This window comes from Cricetulus griseus, chromosome 3 (assembly GCF_003668045.3).
Source record: "Cricetulus griseus strain 17A/GY chromosome 3, alternate assembly CriGri-PICRH-1.0, whole genome shotgun sequence".
Classification (NCBI taxonomy): domain Eukaryota; kingdom Metazoa; phylum Chordata; class Mammalia; order Rodentia; family Cricetidae; genus Cricetulus; species Cricetulus griseus.
Genome location: NC_048596.1, coordinates 161,579,527 through 161,606,589, shown reverse-complemented (window position 1 = coordinate 161,606,589; position 27,063 = coordinate 161,579,527). Strand labels below are relative to the sequence as shown.

The 27,063-nt window shown below is 37.3% G+C and overlaps 1 protein-coding gene across 10 annotated transcripts in view; it reads right to left on the bottom strand.

Moving 5' to 3' along the window:
- Positions 1-27,063, bottom strand: part of Phkb (phosphorylase kinase regulatory subunit beta) — a 189,094-nt gene that overhangs the window by 114,574 nt on the left and 47,457 nt on the right. For 9 of the 10 annotated variants that reach the window (XM_027406294.2, XM_027406288.2, XM_027406296.2 and 6 more), the window contains 3 exons: positions 26,222-26,329; positions 23,225-23,305; positions 3,552-3,667 (listed from right to left, as the gene is read on the bottom strand). In XM_027406294.2, coding sequence (XP_027262095.1) covers positions 3,552-3,667; positions 23,225-23,305; positions 26,222-26,329 — 305 coding nt within the window. The remainder of the gene's footprint in view (positions 1-3,551; positions 3,668-23,224; positions 23,306-26,221; positions 26,330-27,063) is intronic. The other variant, XM_027406292.2, reaches the window with a different exon arrangement.

The window sequence follows — 27,063 nt, the reverse complement described above, 5'->3', positions numbered from 1 at the left end:
ATTAAACTGGTACTAATCTAATATTTTTTCTTTACTAGAAAGCAAGGAGAGCAGAATATAAAACTTAAAAATTGATTTTTAATTTTTTTACTTCTAATGTCATCTTTAATCTCAAGGACAAGAGTTACTGCCCAAGCAAGGGAATGATGCGGTTGAATGTAAGAGCCTATTTAGGAGTTAATGCTTGAACAACTTTTCATTAAGGTTAGGGCTTAGGACTCAATGGATACTTTGTCGGTAAAACTTGAGTCTTCACCAAGCAGAGGAGTATAGGTTTAAATGCAGCCCCAGAGGCAATTTGAGATTATTTGGATATGTAACAGGAGTTGAGAGCTGGTGCTGCTATAAATAGGGACCAAAGTGCCATTCGAGCATTTATTACAGGCCTTACAGAATGAGCAGGAGAGAAAGAAAGAACATGATCTGGTGTCACCCCATTTGTCCCAGGAGACTCTGGAAGCTCAGACCTAGAAAAAGCCAAATCAGCACAAAAAGCATATATCCAGCAGATGAGGAGGTTACTCAGGAAACACTGAAGAGAAGTGGTGAATTTGGAGCAATTAATAGAGCCTTCTACTGCTGCCCTGGGAAAGATGAGGCTGTTCAGATAAAGGGGTAAAGAGTATGGATGAATACCAACAATAATCTGGAGCTTATCTAAGAAACATTAGTAAATTTAGACTATAGAGTTGGATGTCAAGAACTGAAGATAACCTTGAACACACAGTGTAGTGGGTTTATTTTATTTTTCACCTTAATGTTCTTCACCTGGAATCCAGTTCTGATCCCAATTTACTGTGTGTATAATTTAAGGAGGAAACATTATACACACCTCTATAAAAGGGGCTGATGCGCTTTGTATGATTTAAACATATATTTTGTAACTCTTCAGTACCACCGACTGCAATGACTAAAGGACTGATAAGCATAGGTGGCAAAGAGGAGGACTGTAGGGTAGTCTCAGAATGCCAGAAATGAGTGTTTTAGTGGCACAGGGACAGAAGCCTTCCTGGATACAAAGTACAGCTTAGAAGGGCATCACTCATTGTGCCAGGGGAAGGAAGAGCCAAAGCTAAGGCAGCAGTCAGATCCCCTATCCTCCACTCCTGCTACAGAGAACTATAAAGCACAGACACAGAGTGAATGACAAAGACTCAAAAAAGTAAGGAGAGTATGAATACTCACCACAAGCATTACTATACACAGCAGATGCCAGATTCAAGAGAATCACAGCTCCCCCCTCCCCCGCCCCCCAAGACAGGCTCTCTCACTGGCCTGGACCTTGCCCAGTCAGCTATGCTGGTTGACCAGCAAGCCCCAAGTATCTACATGTTACTGCCTACCCAGAGCACCACCACACCCTGCATTTTAACGTGAGACTTGGTTATCAAAACAGGTCCTCATAATTCTAAGATAAGTGCTTTACCAAATAAGCCATTTCCCCAACCTCAGCAATAGATCATTTTACTGAAGCCCTACCCTATAAAAGATAAGGATGCTATTGCAATGGGATTCAGGTAAATGACTGAAGAGTCCTATTACACTTAACTAGTTGTGGTGGTTTGAATAAGAATGGCACCCGTAGGCTCATACAATTGAATGCTTAGTCACCAGGGAGAGATACTGTTTGGGAAAACTTATGGGGTTGGGCTTTGAGGTTTCAAAAGCTTAAGTTAGCACCCTCTTCTCCTAGCTAGCTACCTGTAGATCTGGATACAATGCTCTAAGTTACTGCTCCAGAGCCATACCTTTCTGCCTACTGCCTTGGTAATAATGGGCTGACTCTGAAACTGTAAGCAACTCCCCAATTAAATGCTTTCTTTTATAATAATTGCCTTGGCAATGGTGTCTATTCACAGCAAGTGACAAAGATGCTTTTCACTTAGAATTCTTTCTGAGTTTATGATAACTTCTGTAAATGGAAAAAATTAGTTCAAATATTTTAGGATGAAAATAATACAATGGAATCAGACCAGCATACAATTAAGTGGTTACTAAAAAATAAGGAAGGGACATTAATACTAAAAGAAGAAATTTAAAACAACGTTGTCTACATAGATCCTTTTTTTCCTCATGTAATTTAAATGCTGTCAGAATGCTGAAGACTTAATTTAGAAGCTAGCAGAAATAAAACATTAGAACTTTTGAGTATTTGTCATACTTAGTGTCTAAACTGAGCTTTCCTACAGAATTTCTCTACTTCACTAAATTCACTGATTGCTGCTATTGCTCTACAGGTAAAACATTTCATGTCATAAAAATCTATACAGAATGGCCAATATACTAGCTTATCAGGGTAAGGTAAGTCCTTTTTATTTCAGTCTTTTATACTGAAATGTTCTTAAATAAGTGATACATCAGAGTTCTAGTTCTCACTAGTGCTAGGCATTTAAAATTATATAGTGTATTTAAATCACTATATATTTTGTAGGAGCAACCCTATAAGCTATCATTAGCTTCCTTTTGGAGACAAAATAGAGCCATATATGATGATTACATAACTTATTCACTTAACTTTAAAATAAGCATGTTACATTAGCTTAATTTGTTGTGGATCAGTAATTGACCAAAACATAGAGTTATAGATTCTTTTTTTAAAAAGATTAACTTTACCTTTTAATTATGTGTATATATGTGCCTGTTTGGGGGCATGTGCACATGAGATACCTTCAGAGGGCATCAGATCACCTGGAGCAGGAATGATGAGCCACAAGACAATGGCTACTGAGGAGGAGACTCAGGACCTCTCTGTAATACCAGAACATTCTCTTCACTGAGTCATCCTTCCAGCCCCAAAGATGTAGATTTTTAACCAGTATTTTCTAGACTTGTTTCTATTTTTCATCAAATTCTCAACAAATCAAACCACCTATTAGTGATAACTTTTGTTTAAATTCTTTAGTTCACAACCTTTCAGAAAAAGAGCAGCGCCCACAGACTTGTACTGCTCTTTAATCAGTCAAACAATAACCTCTGGGGCACTGAATTAGGATAAATAAAAGGTGTCATCACTTATTAAAGCTATTTCTTCAGCAACAATACATACAGAGAACTTACAAATTACCAACCTCAGTCATCAGCTATTGTTGCTTTATTGAAACACAAAGTACTGTTCAACATGTGATGGTGGTCATACAGAGAAAGCTAAGTTTTATTGAAAATTTTGTGAGCCTGTGGTTTAGATAGAAACGATCGCTGTAACAAGGAAAGGAATCTCACATGCATTGCATATACAGTTGGTATTCAGACATAATATATTTGATATTTCAAATAATGTAACTGCAGAGGAAAAAATACAACATGGTTTCCCAGAAAGGCCAAGTGGTGAGTTAAAGAGAGGGTTGAACTGTAGGTGAGGAGTGGGAGACAGGCCTGGCTACTTTCAGTCTATGATGCCAAGAACACTGCTTTTGGTGTAAGTGAATCCTATTTGGAATACAGACAGGAAAACAAGCTGTATTGGAATTAACAAGGAGAAAACAGTTTTAGTTTTATATTCAAATCCATACATTTAAACAACACTAAAACTGCCCTCAAAACTGGGCAAATACCTCGAGTGTAGTTCTGTGCTGCCATTATTGTATTTGCTTCCTCTTTCCCAGACACCGAAATCAGGAACACGGTAAACTCTTTCTACACAAAATACAAGGTTTTGAATAAAAGAGACCTAAAAGAAAGGAAAAGAAATGTACATAAGAACACATGTGACACAGAGAATAGTTACAGACCTTCTGAAATTCAAGTATGAACTTATCTTCCACAGTATATTACTGTCTTCTTTTTCTTAAGACATGGTCTCATATACTCCAGGCTAACCTCTGACTTTCTGAGAAGCCAAGAATGACCTTGAATTTCACATTCTCCTGCCTCCACCTCCTGAGTGCTGTGAGTGCCACACGTAGTTTGGGGAATGCTGGATACTGAACTCAGGGCTTTGTGCACACTAAGCAATCATTCCACTGACTAAGATATATTCTGGGATGCCCAAGTACATTTTTTAACACATTGAATTCTTGTGATTATTACATTATCATGAGTCCCCTGCTATGCTTAGTTTTTCAAATATAATGCTTACTTTTGGTGAGAATCTAATTAGTACTATACAGTACAGAAATAAAATATAAATCCATTTAATGATCCAACTATAATTCTTCAATGAGGTAATGTCACTGTTTATGAGGGCTATTCATAAGAACTAAGTAAAACACAGAACTATGTTATATTGGATAACATTTAGAAACTAAAATGGCTATATGAAATACACACATACACACATACACACACACTAACTGTAAAGCTTTGAAGAGTAAAAAAATAGCCTTTTAAAAAGTAAAAGGGAGGCTGGAGAGATGACTCAGAGATTAAGAGCACTGACTGCTCTTCCAGAGGTCCTGAGTTCAATTCCCAGCAACCACATGATGGCTCACATCCATCCGTAATGAGATCTGGTACCCTCTTCTGGTGTGCAGATATACATGGAAACAGAATGTTGTATACATAATAAAAATCTTAAAAAAAAAAAGTAAAAGGGATTTTTCTTTTTTTGCAAAATTCTGGTCCCACATTGATCAGCCTGGAGTTTTCAGTGCATGCTTCTGGAAAGTAATTTTCCTTCCTGTCCTTTCTGTGCTATAGACCCTGATTATAAACACAGCCCACAGCTGGCAGCCATGCAGGACAACTGAGACTGCAGAGAGCTACACTGAGATTAACATAAAGGAAGCCACCTGGCAGCATGCTGCGCCTTCTCTATTTCAATGTTATAAAGACAGCAACTTTGGATAATCAATCTGATTTCTTTTCCATTTCTGTTTCCTTTAATCCTTTTCTGACAATAAAGCTGATATGAATCTTTATTCAATTGGTCACCCTGGTTAATCACCCACTTAGGGGCTTTAGCTAGTCCCTTAATTCTTCTTCTTTTAGCCCTGACTTGTGGACCTTGTATCATTATCACCTTAATCAGGTTTGTTAAGGAACAGTTCTCCATGGTCCAACTGATGGTTTTAAAGCACCTGTAAACCTGGAAGAAGCATCTCCAGGATTTGAGATGATGCACCATTCAAGGGGAGAATGAGGGGTCAGGCAAATGTATGACAGGCCCCTAATAACTCAGTTAAGAACTAGGCCTCAGCCCACAAACAAAGGGCAATCAATCACCAATGTCCCTGACACTGGATGAGGCAGAAAAGTCTGGGCTAACACCACCTCTCACAGGTGATAACCAAATAAAGGCAGAGCCTAGGACTTGTCCAAGAATGGAAAAGCTATAGCTTTGTCCCCACGCCCCACTAGCCCTAACCAATTAGAAATGTAATATGATTGTCACTTTTGTAAACCAATCCTAGTAGAAAGGTCTCACTGCTTTTAAAATTCCTGTAGCTGTGCTTAAAGGAACTTACATGCCCCTCTCAGGGTTGTCACCATTTTGTATGGATGTGCTACCCCACATGCTCTTGGAGATTGCATTGTGACTAGTAGTCTTTTGGGGATTTCTCATGGATCCTAACAAAAACCAATTTCTTCTGCATGGTCCTGAGTGGTCTTTTCAAAATCTTTGGAGGTGATATTCTCCAATTCCCAAATCACTAATGAAAACAATGAGGTCATCAATTTTCTACATCATTTAGTCAAAAATGTTTTATGAATCTTGACAGTGTCATGATTTTCACAGTGGACCTTTACACCCTTCTTCATCTACCCACTCTCTTCACATGGCTCTCTCTCTGTGTTAACTAACCTGATTGGTGTCTTGGGCCCCAAGTGGTTCAATCATGTTAGTTTTGCTCATTTCTAACTGAAACATTTCTTTTCAAAAAATGAATTTTTCTTCAACCTCAATTCTAAAGGATGAACTAGCTAATAATTCTCATTGTTCTTAGAACCATAACTACAGCTTATCTTTTTTTTCCTATGCTGCCCTCCACCACCTCTAATTAGTACCCAGGACTGCTCCTCTTGTTTGTAGCTATATAGTACCACAAGCTCTCAACCTGAAAATGGAATGAGATTTCTGCCTATGTATTCCATTTCATGTGACTAGTCATATGTCTTATTAGAAAAAATTAATGTGATAATTATGGAGTTCTCTCTAAAGCCATTCTGGAATTAATATATATATATATATATATATATATAATATATATATATCAGTATTGCTTTTAAAATTACATTAAAATAACATGTGTCCCCGCATGAGTATGCATTTATGCATGAGTATATGTGTATGAGTGTGTGTGTATCACAATATGCATGTCGAGGGCAGAGGACAACTGTGGAAGTAGAAAACCATTTCCCACTATATGAGTGACAGGGATCCAAGTCAAGCCTTTAGGCAAGGTGTCATGTACCTTTACAAACTAAGACATCTTACTACACCTCTTCCCCCTTATTTTAAAGACAGAATACTGCTAAACCATGAAACCTGCAAGCTACCTGAGAACTCCTGGACTGCAGCACTCTTTGCATCAGCCTTGTAAGGAGTTGGGAATACAGGAATATATCTCTATACCGTGTACTCTTTTTTAATAAAAACGACTTTGAGATTTCAAATATACCTAAATTGCAAAGGGTTCTGCAAATAAGGAGCTACAGATCAGCATAACTCCCCTGACACAGAAATATAAACCTTTGTGGTTTTCACATGAATGTACCAACAGATGAACAGATGAGAATACAGACCCTCAAGTTATAATAAACTGAATGGATAGAGAAAATGTGACCTAGATAAACAGAATACTATCCAACTGTGGTGATGTACTGTTTATGATCTAATAAAGCCACTGAAGATCAGAATGCAAAGCTAGCCACAGCCATAGAAGCTGGGCAGTGGTGGCATACAGACACCTTTAATCCCAGGACTAAGGAGACAGAGGCAGATGGATCTCTGTGTGTTCAAGTGTATCAGTCTAAAAGAGAAACAGAGCTCATATCTTTAATACAAGAACTAGCAAGGTATATAAGATAAGAGCAGGGAATTCAGTATTCTGTATTTGGAGAATTAGTTTTCAGCCACATTGAGAACAGGATTGTCCCAGCCTTGGGGTAGATAAGAGACCTCTGGTGGCTAGGATGCTTTGCTTTTCTGATCTTCAGTTTGAACCCCAATATCTATCTCTGGGTTTTTATTATTTGTGCTACATCAGACAATTAAGAAAAACAAGATTATACAACTTCCAGGAAAATGTATGAAACTGGAGCTCTCTTCATGATAAGTGAAATGTTATTCTAGGCCCAGGGAAACAAATACTGCATGTGTTCCCTTAAAAAGGAATTGAAAGCAGAAGGAATACTTAGGAAGATCAGTGGGATGGGGAGGAGTTAAGGAGAGAATAACAGGAATGATCCAGATATAAACACACAATTTGGATGTATGAGAACACCTGATGTAACTCATCATTGTTTAAAGAGAGAGAACTGGGTACCCAAGGAGACAAGAGGTTACACAAATTTGAGAGTAAAAATCACAACCACAACCACTTCCCAGGTATTCTTTGTATTAAGTTCAATACTAATTCCATATACGTGTTCTAGTTTCATTCTGTTGTTATGATTAAAACAAAAAAACATAAACAAAAAACAAAACAACAACAACAACAACAAAACCACTCTGACCAAAAGCAGCCTAGGAGGAAAATAGGTTTTTTTTTTGGGGGGGTAAACTTCCAGGGTACAGTATATCATTTAGGGAAGGAGCAGGAACTCAAAGCAGGAGCCTAAAGGCAGGGACCATGGAAGAATTCTACTTGATGGCTTGCCCTCTGGGGAGACTCACTCATGTTTAGCTAGCTTTTTGTTACATAGCCTAGGAACACTTACCTGCCTGAGGAATAATGCCATTCACAGTAGGCTGGCCCTCCTAAGTCAATTAATAAACAAGGCAATGCCTCACAGACATGGCCAATTCCCCAATTGAGGCTTTTCTCTAGGCTGTGCTAATTAGGCTAACCAGAACAGTGCCCAAAGTTATTTGCCCCCTTTCCATCATCATACCAATTTCCGATGAATGCTAACTTGCTTTGAAGGTATATACCATTGAAATCTATTTTTGGAAGAAGTTCTTGGAGAAATGTTTGTAATATTAAAAACACCTTCAATATTCACCTCTAAATCATGGTTCTGGTATATTCTGAATGTATTATGAATATCTTTAAAAGTAATTGAAACATTTGATTTACTTTGACAATAGAGTGCAGACGAAATAGTAACATTTTAGGATACAATTTAATGTGGCTAACATTGTGCTAAAAAGCAAAAACTTAAAGCTTTATAAATTTTAATGTATGTGATAATAATAAATTTGGTATTAAGAGGACCTTAGAGTCAATAAACAAGTATAAGTTTATAATTTGTTTGCCATTAACTCCAAAAGCATTATTTATGTGTGTATGTATATAAAACATTCACTACAATAAGCCAAATTAATCAGCGTGTATAGTAACTCCTTATTCTGAGTTAGGGTCTCAACCATCTATGGGTACATGGTTAATGCTTACAAAATTCAGTTAAGAAGAATAAATTCTAAGGTTCCATAGCACTAGAACTAGTTAAATGACTATAGTTAGCAGTTATTATATATTTCCAAAAGCTACAGAAGAGATGATTTTAAATGTTCTCAATACCAAGAAATGTGACTGATATGCTAAATTACCTATTCCAATTTGATACAATGTACATCTTGAATCAAAACATTACACTATACACCTTAAGTATATATTAAGTTAAATAAACTTTTAAAGTTCACATATAATTTGTAGGGCAACTTCCCAGTAAGAGTGAAGAAGCTAGGGCTTAAGAGATGACAGTTAAGAAGATGTATTGCTCTGGCAGGGGATGGAATTAGTTCTCAGAACCCACATTAGACAGCTCAGAATCACCAGCAACTACACACTACTCCCTACATAATTAAAATACTCATAATTAAAAATAAAAATTTAAATGAAGAAATTTGATGACAATTGAAGTTACAAATGACCCAACAAAATCATTAAGAATATCTTACCTAATATTTACCAAAATAAAATAGGGAGAAAACCTAGTGGGAAGGAGAACTTGCTGAGCAAGTATGAAGGCCTAAGTTCAAGTCCCCAGTACTACATAAGAACTCTAGTATTTGTGAGCAAGGGCAGAAACATAAGGATAGCTGGGGCTTGCTAGCTGCTAGCCAGGCTCTAAGTTCAGTGAGAAGACACTGATTCAGTGGAGTAAAGTGGGCATTAGAGCCAGAAACCTGATATTGTCTCTGGCTTCCAGACATACAAGGACTCCCACCCACACATGCATGTGTGCATACAACAATCTAACGCACATGCACATACACATAAATGAAAAACTCAGAGCCAAAACTAAAAGCCAAGTTTTAATGATGTGCTTATTATACATTGTGATGGCTGCTCTTGGTCATCAATTTGACTACATCTGGAGTTAACTAAACCCAAGGAGCTGGGCACACCTGTGAAGGATTTTCCTTTATTGGATCATGTGAGGTGGGAAAACCTAAAGACCTACTCTAAATCTGGACCACACCTTCTAGGGACAACCTGAATAAAGGGGACCGAAGAAGAAAGCTTTTAATTTTTTTGCGTGCTTGCCTTCACTCTCGCTTGCAAGATCATTCCTTCGCTGGTATTAGAGCCCACATCAGGATTCTGATATATACTGAAGACCAGTTGAGAAATCCAGCCTCATGGACTAAATGAATGACTTTTGGATTCTTGGACTTTGCATTGGGAGTCAGCCATTGTTGAACTACCTGGACTACAGACTGTAAGCCACTCTAATAAACCCCCTTTCTATGTCTCTAATAGATTTATTCTATCAGTTCTATTTCTCTAGAGAACTCTGAATAGAACACATATGTTTAATTGGTAAAATTGAATGCTGTATTTCTACATCATGTTATCTTTGCCAAAAATGTTTCATGATAGCTTTCCCCACAGTTTCAAAAAGTGCTTTTTTTTTTTTTTTTTTAAAGACATGAGGCCTTAGGCTTGGTTTTCAGTATCATTGAAAATAAAACAAAACAACCCCCTCTTCTCTTTTTAGCACAAAACAACAACAACAAATATCTCGAGAGTTCTCAAAATGTTCAGAAATAAAGATATGGAATATAAGATGGTGGACAATCCTATGTAATAAACCAGTCTCCAGGGAATAACGGGGGAAAACTGTAAAGTAGCTGTCAGACAAACAGACATACCAAACAGCTAGGGAATGGCCACACTAGGGAAGTAGCAGCAACAGCAGAAGCCAAGAGACCCCTCCCTCTTTGGGCACTCAGTAATGGCAGCCAACACAAGGGAAGAAGATTCCGTTTCAAAATGACTTCCTTTGTCCCTGGTGGCTCAACAACCTGAGACCCTCTGTGAAGCACATTATCAGCAGACTCTTAACTGGGATGGGTTTATGCTGAAACCTGACACAGAATACTGCCAGTGTGCACAAAAGAACCCTGGAATCAGATGTGCACAGCATTCAGCGAGCTGAAAACTGTGAGATCAAAGTCTTCAAGGAAACTTCACAGACTCGTCTTCACAAAACACTGAAGAACTGCACACTGGCAAGTATATAGTCCTAACCAGGGCCCTGAATGAAAGCACAGAGAAGAGAAGGAAACAAAAGGATAAAAGATGGATGGGAGAAACCAAAGCATCCTGATTTACAGATACTATGATTCTATACATCAAAACCCCAAAGACTCCACTAGAAAAACAACAGCTGACATACACTTTGAACAATATATCAGGATGCAAAGTTAACATATAGAAAATTCATAGCCTTCCTACTGACCAAAGACAAACATGCAGAAGAAGCAATCAAGAAAGAAGTCCTGTTCAGTAGCCTCAAAAAAAAAAAAATCTAAACAAACAAAAAAGTTAAACTTCACCAAGAAAGTGAAGACCTGTACAGTGAAAACTTTAAAATGCCAAAAGGAAGATGCTAGATGGAAAACCTTCTCATGATCATAAATTGGAATGACACTGAAATGGATGTACCACAGAAAGCAGTCTACAGATATTCAGCAATCCCCTTCAACAGTCCACACCATGCCTCAGAGGACTACAGAGAACAATCTTCAAGTTAACACAAAAACACAAAGACCCTGAATAGCCAAAGCAATCCTGAGGAAAAAGTAATGCTGGAGGTATCACCACCACACTCAAAGTAATAAAAACAGCACAGTACTGGCACAAAAATAGACATGTAGATTAATGGAATTTTAAAAAAGGACCCAGATATATAAGTATCCATAGCCACAACAACTTGATTTCTGACAAAAAGAAAAAAAGAAAAAACCAAAATACACACTGGAGAACAGCCTCTTCAATGAGTGAGGCTGGGAAAACTATGTGTCTACATGCAGAAAGAAAATAGATCCTTACTTCTTACCCTGCATGAAAACCAACTCCATATTGATCAAGACCTTAACAATAACCAGAAACTCTGAAATTGCTAGAGAAAAAAAGTACAGAAAACACTTCAAGATGTAGGCATACAGAATGACTTTACAGATAAGACTCCATGTTGCTGAAGAAACAGGAAAAACAACAAATGGAACCTCAAGAAATGAAGTTTTGCCACAGCCAAAGTAAACAGTTAATGGAGTGAAAAGACAGCATGAAAAATGGGAGAAAGTTTGCTAGCTCCAGACCTGACTGAGGATTAATACCCAAAAATAAACATGGAAATAACAATCTACTAAAAAATGAAAAAAATAATTTATCAAAAGAAGAAACATAAATAGCTAATAAATATTTTTTAAATGCCCAACATCCTTAGCTATTGGGGAAATATGGATTAAAATATATTTTAATATTTTTATATTAATTCCCTCTGACCCCAGTTAGAGTAGCTATCATGAAGACAAGTGCAGGCCCATGGGTAGAAGTTAGTGGATGAATTCTGTTAGTTGGTTCTCTCCTTCTAACATGGTGCTGGGGAAGGAAATGAGGCCACCATGGTTGTGATGAAAGAGTTTTTACATGTTGAGCCATCTCAGTAACCTGAGAAACTTACAAAAACTTTCTTTCTCAGTTCTTCTTTACCAATGAAGACATGACATCCAGAAGCTATAACTTTGGATAAATTGTGTCAATAATGGTATTGGACAACGTAAGTAAAAATTATTTTACATTCTCATCATCATACATCAACTCAAGATGGTCTATATGGAGAATTATTGGTGCATGAAATAAAACTGCTACTAACTGGTGGGCTTGTTGTTTAATTTGTAGCTAAGCACAACTTTAGCCACTACTTGATTCACTGACATTCCCAGTGTCTCCTCCTCTTCTTACTGTCACTTGGAGTCAGTTTGTACATAATTCAGGATCTTAACTTTTCTTTTTTTTTTCTTTTTTCTTTTTTTTTTTTTTTTTTTTTTTTTTGGTTTTTCAAGACAGGGTTTCTCTGTGTAGCTTTGGATCCTATCCTGGCACTCACTCTGGAGACCAGTCTGGCCTGGAACTCACAGAGATCCACCTGCCTCTGCCTCCTGAGTGCTGGGATTAAAGGCGTGCGCCACCAACGCCAGGCAGGATCTTAACTTTTTGATCCAATCAAAGCAATGCATTTTTCGTTCTCTATCACACCATGGTGTTTGAGCTGGAGGTACTGAATTTTTTGTGTTTTTAGAAAGTTGACTTTTTGCTAACTTCCTCAACTAAAATAAGATTTTCAAAAGGCAGGATCTTTGTTTTATTGTTCTTTATGTAGTACAATTTCCACTGGCAGAGACCCAATAAGCTTGTTAAAGAATAGTTAATGATCAAAGGAGCCATGGAAAAGAGAGAAGACACATGTGACTAGTCTACACTTTGAAGTTTTTATATTCGATGTCCCTATTCCTCTGTTATGATAAATCTTTCCGCCAAAAGCCGCCAAGCCCCACCACCACATGTGTGCTTTACGCCAACCGCCCACCTGAGTTAGGCCCAAATGAATACACAGAAACTTGGCCAATGACTAAGATTCTCATCTGTTAGCTCAGTCTTAACTATCATAAACCCATATATATTATAAGACTTATCTTATCGGACGTCTTGCTCGCATCCTCCCTTGCCAGTGGATCACATCCTGCCGCTGGAGGAGGCAAAGGGAAAAAGGGACCCTTCCTGTTTCTCCTTCGCTTAAATATGAGTCTCCTTGCTCTGTCACTTCTTGCCTGGATCACCACTTCTCTACTACATTTCCCAGAATCCTCTTTGACTCCTAGTCCCATCTAACTTGCTGTCTCATTGACCAAACAGTATTTTATTTAACAATCAATAAGATAAACATACACAGTACATTCCCCATAATTCCTCCTCTCCCTTCAAAAAGATCATGTGGAAGGGGAAGATTTTTGATTAATGATTTATATTTGACTAAAGACTAGTCATATGTACTGATAAGGGGCTAAGAAAGGTTCTTAGAAAGGCTGGATGGGGCCCATTGACAGTATGACAATGTAGAGCCTGCCAAAGCATATCTAAACTGGCAGAATCTTAGTTCTGAGTATTTAATTTCTAATATGAAGAATTATTTTAAACAAATTTCTCTTCCTTAGGGGCTACAATGATGTAGAAACACTATTAAAAGTCAATTTATATATTATTTTTAAATTTTACTGAATCAGCTGTAGTAATTGTATTAGCATGCTTGGACTGTGTCTAGTTTGTTTTTTGTAGCTGTGATAAAAATACTGTCCAAAACCAGCTTGTGGGGAGGGGGAATTGTTTGGTGACAGTCCTAATCACAATCCATCACTGAGGGAAATCCTGGCAGGAACTTCAGCAGAACCCTGGGAGAATTATTTATTGGCTTGCTCTTCAGGCTCATGGTCAGCTGCCTTTCTTATACCTCCCAGGACCACCTGCCCAATGAAGGTTCGGCACATCAGGCCAGCCCAACGGAGGCCAATTAAGGTTCTCTCACCCAGATGACCCTAGTCTGTGTCAAGTTTGCTGTCTTGGAAAACGATACAGAGCAGATGGCTTAAAGGAGAAAAATTATTTTTCTCAGGTATGAAGGCCTGAACTCCAACACCAAGTTATGAGCAGGCTTAGTGTCTTCCTTCTGTCACCTAAATCTGAGGCTTGAAGATGGCCATCTTCATGTTGCTTAGTCCTCACAGAATTGTCCTTTGTCATCATGCACCCCATTTGGTGACTGTTTCTATATGCACATTTATTTCTCTTAAAAGGACATTGGTCACAAAGGTTCACTTTAGGGACACATTTTCATTTATTTATTTAAAGGCATGAAAGACTGCATCTCTAAGATATTTTGATATACTAAAGGTTAGGACTTCAACATGAAAATTGATGGAATGGCTGTTGGAACCCGGCATTATGCTGACCCCGCCCCCTGACAATGATGGACATGCATTATCAGCATTCAGGCAGATACTTAGGCAGCTCAAAGGGCCCTGTGTTTCCTGGCCACGGCAGGGCTGTCATGGGCTGCATAAGAACTCAGTACGCATGTGCAAACTTCCCCTTTTAAGCGAGCACCATCAAATGTTCTCTCCCTCTCTCCTCTGGCTCTCTCCCTTCATTTCCCTCTTCCTTCTCTCTCTCTCCTCTCTTGCTCTCCCTTCTCCGCCCCTCTCCTCTGTTTCTATCTCTCTGCTCCCAGTGGCCAACACCCCTCTTTTCTTCTTCCCTTTCCCTTCATGAACTTCAGGTGGGTTTGTTGACTAGTGGTTCATGTTTCATTGCCCTTTGCTACAACAAAAGAACAACAATGGCCACAACACACAATTAGGACTGTAACATGGTTTTACTAGAAATCATCCCACTTTGGTGTTTTAAAAATACACTTCATTATAATTTCTTATATTATTTTTGCTATTTAAAATTTCTGTTTATAGTTGTATTCTCCTTTTAATACCTGATGTCACATCTCAGCATTCTTTGTCTTCTTGATAAATTTACCAGGGTGGTGTATATTGTTAATCTTTTCTGTTTTTTAATCTTTTCTGGGAACTGTATTTTGCAACATATTTCTATTTTTAATCTTCTGTATACTTCGTGTTTCCTAAGGCTTTCTTTTTTTCCAATACTAGGGAATGAACCAAGGCCCTTGAGCATCACCTAATAGTCATTCCGAACAGTCCTGGAATGAACAACAGTGTGTTAGGGACTTTCGATTTTTCTGGAAAAAAAAAAAAAAAAAAAAAAAAAAAAAAAAAAAAAAAAAAAAAAAAAAAAAGGGACTACATTTGACGGAAAGACGCTAATATCCCTCTTCTGTTTTAAGTCACTTTTTTTTAAGCAGTTTGGGATAAAAAAAAAAAAAAAAAAAAAAAAAGCCAAGCTGCCAGTTATCCTCAGACATCTTATTATATGACAAAAATAAGTACTTGTTTATTTAAGACACTGAAGTCATATGAAAAAGATGAGTTAACCTAGTATGTCATGATTAAGCATAATTTAAGAGCTAGGTTGAAATGGAAATTACAAACAGGCTTTTTAAAATACGATACAAGTACCAAGTACTATATATCCAACCCAGATTACAAAAGTAATATTTTAAAGTCTGAATAGGTTTTTTTTAATCAAAGCTACTGATATGGGCTCATTATAAATTCATTGCCTGATAATGAAATCAATGAAATGACAGCAATTTCAAGGTAAGAGCTTAATTTTAAAAGTTTAAGTATCCCACCAAAAAATGCATAAAATATGCATTCAGCAAAAGATCATTAATAGCAGAATTAATATATATTTGTATCATCACAGGAAGCTAAAGAGTTCCAGCAAAGGGCTGGCATCTACATAGTCACTGAATTCTTGAGGATTACTACACAGTTGGTAGACATTTGTTTGTAAAGTTCTGAGATGTAGTACAGTATTAACAGCCATTAATGCACTTAGTGAAAACTAAATAGAGTCATATGCTAACTACGAGAGCTTCCAAATTATGCTCCAAAACACAGGCAGAGGGGACAACTTCTGCATAGGCTAGGAGATGGATAAGAGACAGATAGGTAGGAAGCAGACAGGTAGGGGATGGGTGGATAGAAAATGAACCAATATGAGATGAACAGGTAGGAGACAGATGGGTGGGAAGACATGGAAATTATGGTGATAGGAGGGAAGGAGTCCATCATCCAGTGAGAATTACTACACAATTAACATCTGGGGGCTAGCAAGACGGCTCAGCAAGTAAAGGTGCTTGCTGCCTAGCCTGGAAACCTTAGTTTGATCCCTGAACCTCGGAAGGTGTTAGGAGAGAACCAAATCCTGTAAGTTGTTCTTTCACCTCTACAGGTATGCCATGGCACCCACATGCTGCCCCCATAAATGTAAAATAATTGTACCCAAAGTACATGTCCTATGTGGATATTTTCTGCTAAAGAAGCAATGACCTAGACTTATAATGTATATGACCTTGGGTAGAACCTCACTCCTTTTCCCAGACGTTGCCAGAATTCTAACAACCATGGGTATTAAATACATCCCACTTTCCAGTATCCCTGTGGTACAGATTTTTACCTTATGAATTTCAACCCTCCAAGGCACCCCTTAGGAATCGCCTAGTGATATGACAGTAACTTCAAACTCCACAAAGTCTCCATGTCTGACTGCTGTAAAAACAATAGCTACAAATCTCACTTGAGGAGGCGTCGCTCACTTTTTGGTACATCTTATTTCTTCTGAGTGCCCACTCCACTTCTCTCCTAGCTCTCATATTCAATAAAATCTCCAACTCTGCTTCATAAGTGGACTATTCCTGAATTTGACCCGAGTCAGAGTAACTAAAACTGTAAATCTCATCAGGCTGCAGGGAATAGCAGTGGGGAGGTGTGCCTCCCAAACATAGATCCCTAAACACAGACAAGTCATTTAAACAAGCACAAATTAACAGAGCAAAACCATCAGTGGCCACATATAATGAACAACAGAGAATGCAGAGAAAAAAGGGAAAACCCAGGAAAGATACAAACATGGACCTCAGCACCAGCACATGTGTGAGAAGAGTACCTGATATCTTGTGATGAGTTAATGCATTAGTGAAATTGTCCACACTCTATTTCTTTATTTAAAATGCAGATCCAGGCCACAGTTGAGACTTTGTCTCAATGAAACCAAATAAAAAAAAAAAAAAGCCCTGAAAAGCCATAAGCAAGACCAGGCATGAAAAGTCATAGATGCCACAAATTATCAGGTTCAAGAATCAAGAAGAGGAAGCCATTAGAGAACCTGAGTGTAAAATAATATAGAATATTCTGGAGAAGTGTACACTAAATAGTTGAGGCTTAAGAGTGAAAGAGAACTTTCCTTTTAAAATGTGAAGGCCTCCCCACCCAAATCTAACAAAAAGTACCAAATGGGTCAGCTCAGTAAAGAGGAGTTGAGATGAGGAAAATGGACCTTTACTTATATTTGGACGTTTGTATTCTGCATATAAACCATAAGCTGTGACTTAATACTTAGTACAGGTCAGGAAAAAAAGACATGGTTGATAAATTTATAGTGTTTTAATTTTTTTTATTTTATGTGTTTGAGTATTTTGCCCACATGTATATGTCACGATGTACATGAAGCACCAGTGAAGGGCAGAAGAGAAGGCCAGATCCACTGGAATAGACACTACAGACAATTGTGAGCCACCATACAGGTGCCAGGAAGAGAACTCAGGTCCTCTGCAAGAACAGCAAGTGCTCTTAACCACTGAGCCATCTCGCCAGCCATAAATTCAGTTATTTATTTTCATATGTATAAAATTAAGCAAAATAACTTCTCTGCAACTGAATAAAACCTTTGAAGACCCTAAGATGCTAAGATAACTCACATGTATCAAATTCCTAGAGAAATGTAAAAACTTTAAAAAAAACTACATAATTTCATAGTAAAAATGACACCATTTCTCATTGGAAATTGATAACTAAAGAACACTGTTGTACTCTTAAATTCCTAGAGTTTCTCACACATAGAGGTTATCATATAATTTTCCCTTTGGCTTTAGAACAGACAAAATGTGATAATTCTCATTCTTATTAGGGAACCCTCTATTTGCTGATTAGCCCATTTCAAAAGCTCAAAGAAGGATACTAAAATGTTCATCCATCTATGTACACAAGCTATAAAAACCCTGTAATTAAGATGACTAATATATGATATTCTTTCACAAAGCGGACAAAGGCGTAACTTATTAAGACACAGTTGTGCTTAATGTTCCCAAACTGCTTATGCAAACAATATTTTTGCATAAATAGGTGTTAAAGATAAACAATTTATTTCCTTCTGGGACTTTGAAATTAAAACATAACTAAGAGGATATGTATATGATCAGCCTCAAATAAAACATCAGCAACAGGTCTTTAAGAAGTCACCTTGGGCTGGGCAGTAGTGGTGGTGCATGCCTTTAGTCCTAGCACTTAGGAGGCAGAGGCAGGTGGATCTCTGTGAGTTCAAGACCAGCCTGGTCTAAAAGAGCTAGTTCAAGGACAGCCTGCAAAGCCACAGAGAAACCCTGTCTCAAAAAAAAAAAAAAAAAAAAAAAATTCACCTTGGTAGATAACTTCTACACGTTTTCACAGTAGATGCTAGGGGAAGCAACCATGTCCCTGGTGACTATAGAAGACTCCTGCAAGCTTGCATGCCAATTTCTGTAGTTCCTGTTCCACACACCCATTCTTCTTCCCCATCTCCCTTCTGTTCCTTCACTGTAAATCACAGCCATGACTGATGAGTCCTCTGAGTTCTCAAAGACAAGCACTGGAAACTGGAGTTTGTCTTTTATACTTCCCACACAGTATCATTAATTTGTTTTCATGGCACATGGAAGTAAAATTTCAAATAATGACTTGTGGACCTGACTCAAAGAAGATGTGATAATTCCTATTAAGTAAATTTTGGAAAAATATAATAAATGGGTTATTCCTTCTAGTTAGCAAACCATTCATTTGGGATAAATGGTTTATGGCATAAATTCCAAATTACTAATTAAAGTCAAATCTTACATCATAAATAGTTACATGATGAAAATTAGTTATCAAAAATGGTTCTTGGAATTCTTTCTCAAAATAACCACAAGACTGTGTGATTGTTTCATCCCTTTTTCAATCACTTGTGGCCCACAGGGTTTCATGCCCAACTGACATTCTTGATTCCAATTTTATAAAGAAAATAAGATCAGACAAGGCTCATTCTTTGTATGTACCATGTTCCAGTCTGAACCATTACATTTACAAACTGAAAATGATCCGTCAACCTAAGCACTGTTGTATCTCATCCGACTCTGGCTACAAGAGCATTGCTCATTCAGTTCCAACTGAGTAAATTTATTCAGTTCCAATGATCACATTTTTACATCTCTCCTGAATCTTTCCCATCAGTTTATCTTCTACATAAAATTCTCCCGTCAGAAGATTCTCTATTGGCTGATCTTCATTTCTTTCATGTGTGTCAGCAGAGCATGCTGAGGATCAGACTTAGGGACTCAAGGAAGCTGAACAAGCATTGACGATCACTGAGCTATATCCCCAACTCTCTACTGTCACATTTCTGTGGCCTTTACAGGAATACTGCTGAAAGAGCCCTTCCTTTCTGTTTTTCTCCCCTCTTCCTCCTCCTGGTCCCACTGAAATCTTTCCCACCAATCTTAAGGATGACTTCAGTGATACATAATCTTGATTATTGTCTATTATCCTCAAGTAACTATAAATAGTGCCCCCTTCACTCTAAAAGTATTTTCATATGGAGATGAGTTACCCATGATGGTTGACCACTAAGGACAATGGTGCTTAAACAAGAGTAAAATTTCAGATCACATCTTTGATTTTTTTCATATTCCTGCAGAGGCGACTGCCTATTCCCTCCTTTTAAATTACTTTCTTCTATTAGCTTATAATTTGTTCTTCTTCAACAACCTTTGCTCTTTAACATCCTTTGCTAGATTCAAATTATTTGCTAAGTGATGTGATGAGGATTCAATCCTTTTTCTCATGCTTCACATACATGTAGCTCCATGATTTACATACCCTGTGTAATTAACACCTGAATTGCCATCTCCAATTAAGCCATCTCTCCTAGACTTCTAATGACGCTATGAGGCCCCTTTCCTTCAAAGTTTAACAGATATTCCGAGTTTAATATTTGCATAGATGACCTCCCAACTGCTACATGTAACTCTTCTCCGACACTCTATTGTTAGTTAACAATACTGAATAGTTATGCAGATTCACAGCTGTGGTGTAACTGATATTTCTATCTCTCTTCCACTACTCATCCATTTGTAAATTAAATGTACTGACTACCTGTTATTATATCATACATAAATCAAGAATCTACAATAATTCTTCGTCTCAGAGACTAAAAGAACCAATTGCTCTTACTCCACACCCACCCTCTTGCAATTCAGTCTTTACAGAGTGGTGTGAACACTTTAAAACACATTTCTATCTCAAACTCTTGGCAATCTATCATGCTAGGCATAAAATTTCAGATCCTTATCATGGCTTCTGACATCTCAGAAATGATCTACCATCCTCTGACCATCTGCCACATTCCAAATATGAATGCATAGCAAGAGCCCACATGCAAGAAACTTTTCATTTTCTGTTCCTCTGCCTGGAAAAACAAATAAAAATTTGTTTATTTCGTCCAGGTTTTTAATCAAATACTTCTTCAACCATAGACTTGTTATAATATACCCTACTTATACTAGTTATTCTATTTAATTTCTTTTCTGAATTCTGTATACTCAGTTCATATCATGACAAATTTTCCACAATATTTTTATTAAATAATCACATGATCCATACAAGTACATAAGAATGAATGTAGATATTAATATATAAACAAACCTGGACATATTAATCTTATTGGCAGGCCTCAGGGATTTAACAGTATGTTCTCATATGACATATGTATCTCATATCTGTGTATAACACACAAAAAAATAAGAGACCCAGAGAAAGCTATTGAGGTTCAAACTTCAAGCTGTTGATCAGAAAACCAAAGCAGCTCTCAGCTTTGGCTCAGGCTGAAAGGGCTGATCCGAGCTCTTCACCAAGCCTGAAACTGCTGCCTCTCCTCAGTGTGGCTGGAGAATGAATGCATGATACTGAGGCCTTGCTCCTATCTATCTTGTATGCCTCCCTAATGCTGGGATTAAAGGTGTGTGATCCCAGATGCTGAGATCATCTCTGTGTGAGCTGTTTCTCTTTAGAAGTGGATCAACCTTGTATAGATCTGAGTGGCCTTGGACTCACAGGGATCTACTCTTAATCCTGAGTCCTAGGATTAAAGCTAGGAGGTGGTAGTGTAACAGCTTCTGGCTGTTGGGATTAAAGGTGTGTGTCTGGCTTCTATGGCTTGTGGCTGACTTTGCTTTCTGAATCCTCAGGCAAGCTTTAATAAATCATAAATAATAAATCACCACATCTGTGCAAGTGAAATAAGAACACAATACTAACAATATAGCAACTAAAATATTTAGCCAGACCATTTAGTTCCGATTCTAACACCACTGCTCCATTTGCAACTTGAAGTCACCTTGTGGCTTCTACATTACTTTGGTCATTTGTAACACACACAAAAAAACTTCTTATCTGATTGAGTTTTATAAATATTCAGTAAGTCTAGAGTATGAAGAAACTTGAACACTGATAGCTATAAGAGGAAAGGACTCAGACATGTATAGAGGTAAGGTTCATCTTCTGATGCCAGAAGGGCTAAGAAAGATGGATTTCAGCTTCTGAAAGATCAAATTAGCTGACCTATGTAATTATACCTAGCAAAATTGTCCATGGTAAAAACAAACTAAAGCAACTCATAGATTATTATACTTAGCAAAATTGTCCATGATAAAAACAGATTAAAGCAACTCTTAAATATAAACCAATTCTATAAAAGATACTGAAACTAAAGAAACACAAACACACACACACACTCAAGAAACTACAGAGGAAAAATAAACAATACCAAGACAACTAATCAAAATGTTGCTCTTATGCTCATTAGGAAAACTGAAGGATTTATGTTTGAGGGCTGTGAAGCTTTACTCAAACATAAATCCTCCAGTTTTCCTAGTGAGCATAAGAGCAACATTTTTGTTTTGGGGAAAAAAAAAGTGAAGCACTAAGGTCCTAGAAGTAAAAGTAATGAGATATGATGAAATGTTTATTTGTTGTTTGACCTTTAAATAGATGAGTTGTAAAAGAGAATGTGTCAAAAACATACTGAGAAAATTTGTAACAGTGATTTAATTTTCATCGTTACAAAAATTTTCTGGAAGTCACAGTCTTCTGAATAGTCCCCAAGGTTCTGCCACCTGCTTTATACTATGCTTGTTTTTAAATTGCATGTTTCCATTTGTAGAAAAATGTATGAACTGGAGATCAGTATATTAAGCCAAATACACCAGACTCAGAAAGATGAACATCACACCATATCTCCCATATGTTGTGATTATTGGTTTTATGTCAGCTTGACACACAAACTAGAGTTATCTGAAAGGAAGACTCTTAATTGAAGAAATGCCTTCATAAGATCTAGCTGTGAGGCATGTTTTAATTAGTGATTGATGGGGGAGGGTCCAGCCCATCATGCATGGAGTCATCCCTGGGCTGGTGGTCCTGGGTTCTATTAAAAAGCAGGCTGAGCAAGCCATATGGGGCAAGCCAGTAAGCAGCACCCTCCACAGCCTCTGCATCAGCTCCTGACTCCAGGTTCCTGCCCTACTCCTGTTTGAATTCCTGTTCTAACTTCCTTTGATGATGAACAGCTCTATGGAAGTGTAGGCCAAATAAACCCTTTCCTCCCCAGTTTATTTTTTCTTCATGCTGTTTTGTTACAGCAATAGTAATTCTAACTAAGCTATATGTGGAAGCTGTGTGTGTGTGTTTGCACACACATGATGCATAAAAGTAACAGATGGACTATGGAAAGGAAGGAAGTGTAAAGGAAGAGAGAGAGAAAATAGAGACTAATAGGAAGAAAGAGTAAGCAGGGAGGAGGGATAAGGGTTGAGGTAATATGAGGCAAGTACAACAATATCTGTATGTATGTATGGATATAATGTTGTAATAAAGCCCATTATTTCATACACTAAAAAATTAACACAAAAGTAATTTTAGCAAAAAGATGATTTTAGATTTAATCCAAAATCTAATATCTAACTAAATGAATTTTAAAAATGCATTTCTAATCAAACTAAAAGTAAATTTTTAAGAAAAGAAAAATCAGATATCCTCTATGTGAAGGTCAATAACAAAAAATTGGGGAAATCATACCTCATCCGTGTTATAGATTATCTGAAGACCTGAAGAAATCATTTCCACCAGGTAAAGGAGAAAAAGTGACACTGCATTTATCTGAAAACAGTAACAGTTAAATGTTAAAGGAAAGAGTGATATGAAATTAAATATACATGCTGCAATTTTCAACAACAGTGCCATATAAAGCACATTTGAAAAATGTATCTTGAATAAAACAAAAGTTTTCCAACATCCTACCTTACATGATTGCATTTAAATTTGGAATATGAAGAATAAGCAGTCTGTAGAGGCATAAAGTGAACTACAGGTTGCTTAGGGCACTTCAGGGAAAATGGAGAATAGCTGATTTTGCTTAGAGTTTGAGGGTAAAGAAATGTTCTAAATTTGAATGTGGTAATTGTTGTACAACTTAGAATATACTAAAAACACAGAAGGATACACCTCCAATAGATAAACTATATGGCATACAAATTATATCTCAATAAAATTGTTATTAAGTGAATAAAATGTAAGCAAAATTATGTAATGATACTGAAAACCTGAGTTAAAAAGTGAAAGTGAGCTGTAGCTTGCATTTCTTTTGTTTTAATTTTTATTTATTTATTACATTGCAATCCCAGTTCCCCCTCCCTCCTGCCTCCCCCACCCCTACCACCTGCCACCTGCTCCTTGGACAGGATTGCTAGCTGACACATGGGTATAATTGAACAGGAAGAATAACTTTTTTTTTTTTTTTTTTTTGGTTTTTTTCGAGACAGGGTTTCTCTGTGTAGCTTTGGAGCCTATCCTGGTACTCGCTCTGGAGACCAGGCTGGCCTCGAACTCACAGAGATCCACCTGTCTCTGCCTCCCGAGTGCTGGGATTAAAGGCGTGTGCCACCAACGCCCGGCTAGGAAGAATAACTTTAAATGTTCTTAACATAGCAGGTAAGGTACTATTGACAAAAATTGAGTATTTGAAAATAACTATTAAGAAAGACTTTGCATGTCTGCTACACTATGAAATTTTAAATGTCTGAGATAATAGATATGCCACTTGTCTTGTTCTGATCATTGTATCTGCTTATTAAAATTATATACAGTATCCCATGAATATATAGAGTGCTTACCAGTTAAAAATATTTTTCATTATACATATTTCCCCAAAGAATTAAAATGGCATATGTGAACAACAACAACAATAAAAACTTTAATTCTACTCTTTAAGAGGACTACTCTTTTTTGATGTAAGCTCTTTGAGACTTTTAAAGCCTTCCTGTAAATTTAGTAATCCTGAGGTTTTAAACTTTAGTACATTTTATTTGTCTATATGCGCGCGCATGTGTGGGAGCACACACACACACACACACACACACACACACACACACACACACACACACACACACCACAGTTCATGAGTGGAGGTCAGAAGTCAGATTTCCAGACCTGGTTCTCTCCCAGGTCATCAGGTTGAGTGGCAGGTACCTATATATACTGAGCCATCTCACTAATCCCAAGGTTTTTTTTTTTTTTTTTTAAAGGAAAGTAAATGTTACACACTTTTTATTTTGATTTTAATAATCCATAGCAAAGTTTTAGATAATACATTTAACTGCATCATCATTAAAAACAAACAAACGAACACAAAGTCTCTGCTACAAAGAAATGGGGTTCTGTGTAGCATTTTCTGTTTGGAGACATAACACTAAAGTTTAGAATTCATCTAAATTTATAAATAAACTTTCATTTCTCAAGGCAGGTTTCTTCTTCTAAGTATAAATAATAATACAAGCCACTCAACTGATTCATTAATTCAATAAGATATTTACAACAGGATGACGAAACTATAAAAAAGGAGAAACTCCAGCTAGAGAGAGAGTTCAGCTGGTAGTGTGCTTGTCATAAATGAGGACATAATGATCTCCAGAACCCATGCTGAGTGTGGTGGCATCCTCTTGTAATCCCAGTGCTGGAGAGGCAAAAAAACAGATCCCTAGGGCTCACTAGCTAGCCAGCCCAGCCTAATCAGGGAACAGTAAGCCAATGACAGACCCTATCTCAAGTTGAATAGTACCCACATAACTACACTGGAGTTTTTCCCTGGCCTCTGTATGCACTCATATACTATATATAGATGTATGTACATGCATACCTATAGTGTATGTGTACACACAAGTACAGCTGCACATAAGAAAAACTCTTATTTTTAGTAAGGAATATGTGATTAATAAGTACCTTACTCCAAAATCACAGAATACATAAGTAAACAAAAAGAAAATCTGTTGAGGAGAAACAGTATATATAATATATATATATATATATATATATATATATTAATATCTTACAAATAAGACACAGGATATCCATCTTAAAATACAAAGATGTGGGGGTGATAGTGAAAACAAAACAAACAATTTGTGGTACATTCTCAGCATAGGTGTAGAATTTAACAGAGCACAAATCTGATGGGTCTCAAATATCTGTGATATTCCCATACAAGTGTTCAGTCTCAGTGAAGGCTGATATACTAAAAATGACCTGTGGCCCAACAAAAACTTTTTTGAATAATTGTTATACCCTGTTGATGCCTTCTATTTCCAAGTGTAGAAATTCTTTTAAATATGTAAACAAGCTTCACTCACTGAAGGAAGAGTAGGCATTCACCTTTTAAAGAGCAATAACCCATCTGATCACTCCATGAACACGTTCTGTTGTAATATTCCATGCAGTAGTCTAAAGAGGAATAATCCACCTGATCACTCCATGAACACGTTCTGCTGTAATATTCCATGCAGTAGTCTAAAGAGCAATAATCCACCTGATCACTCCATGAACACGTTCTGCTGTAATATTCCATACAGTAGTCCTTTCAGCCCTGTCAGTTACCAATGAACTTTCTTTTCCATTTCAAGATTCGTTCACACTACTATTTTAAAGTTACAAAATTTACTTTGAAAAAGTGTAAGCAGCCTCAAAAATGCCATGATATGGAGTATAAGTGGTAGCGAAGTAAATCTTTAATTTTTCTTTTACCTGAAGATGGCCGTATTCTTCATAGGTGAGCAACTCGTCTCCTGTGTGCACACTGAAAATGGAGTGAAGACATGTTGTGGGCCGTGGGTCTTGCTTAAACTGCTGGACCTACAATCAAATATAAAATATGAATGATGGTCTTTCCCATACTCATCTAAAACTGAGAATGTTAGGTATTTTCAAGCAAACTTTCTTATAAGGATAGCTAAAGCTTATAGGCTGGGGAATGGTCAAAGTTGAAATATCACCCTTTCTAAGGAAATGTGATAGATAAAGTTCATTAATGGCTAACTTATTAGTGTGAACAAAATTGTCAAGTGATAGTTCACAGCATTGAATTTTAATGGAGTGGGGAGCATGTGAGCATGGCAGCAACAGTTTGTTACAATGTTTTGCATATTACTTGATTTTTTAAACATTTCATTTATTTACAGTGTGAGTACATTCTGTATGTGCATGTGTGTATACATGTGTGTGTGTGTGTGTGTGTGTGTGTATGAGTGAGGGTGAGTGGTGGTTGTGTTAGGAAAAGACCACCAGTCACATATGCAATCAGCAAGAGTGTTTGTTCCAGCATGCAGGGGTCCACCATCTGACACAGTGCTGAGATGGTGACCTGAGCTCGCAGGCTCCTTTTGATCATTGAGCAGGGATGTATTGGGTGGGTAGGTGCATTTTAAACCGGCTGGTGGGAGGGCTGTAAAGGATATGTACGGGTGGTTACAGGCTTGGTTGCTGGTTTTAGAGGTTATGAACTTTCTAGATGCAGGTTGGGGAAAGCTATCTTTAGCTAGCATAAGGTGACAGACTCTTTCTGTTTGGTTGCCTCTGGGCTGTGATTT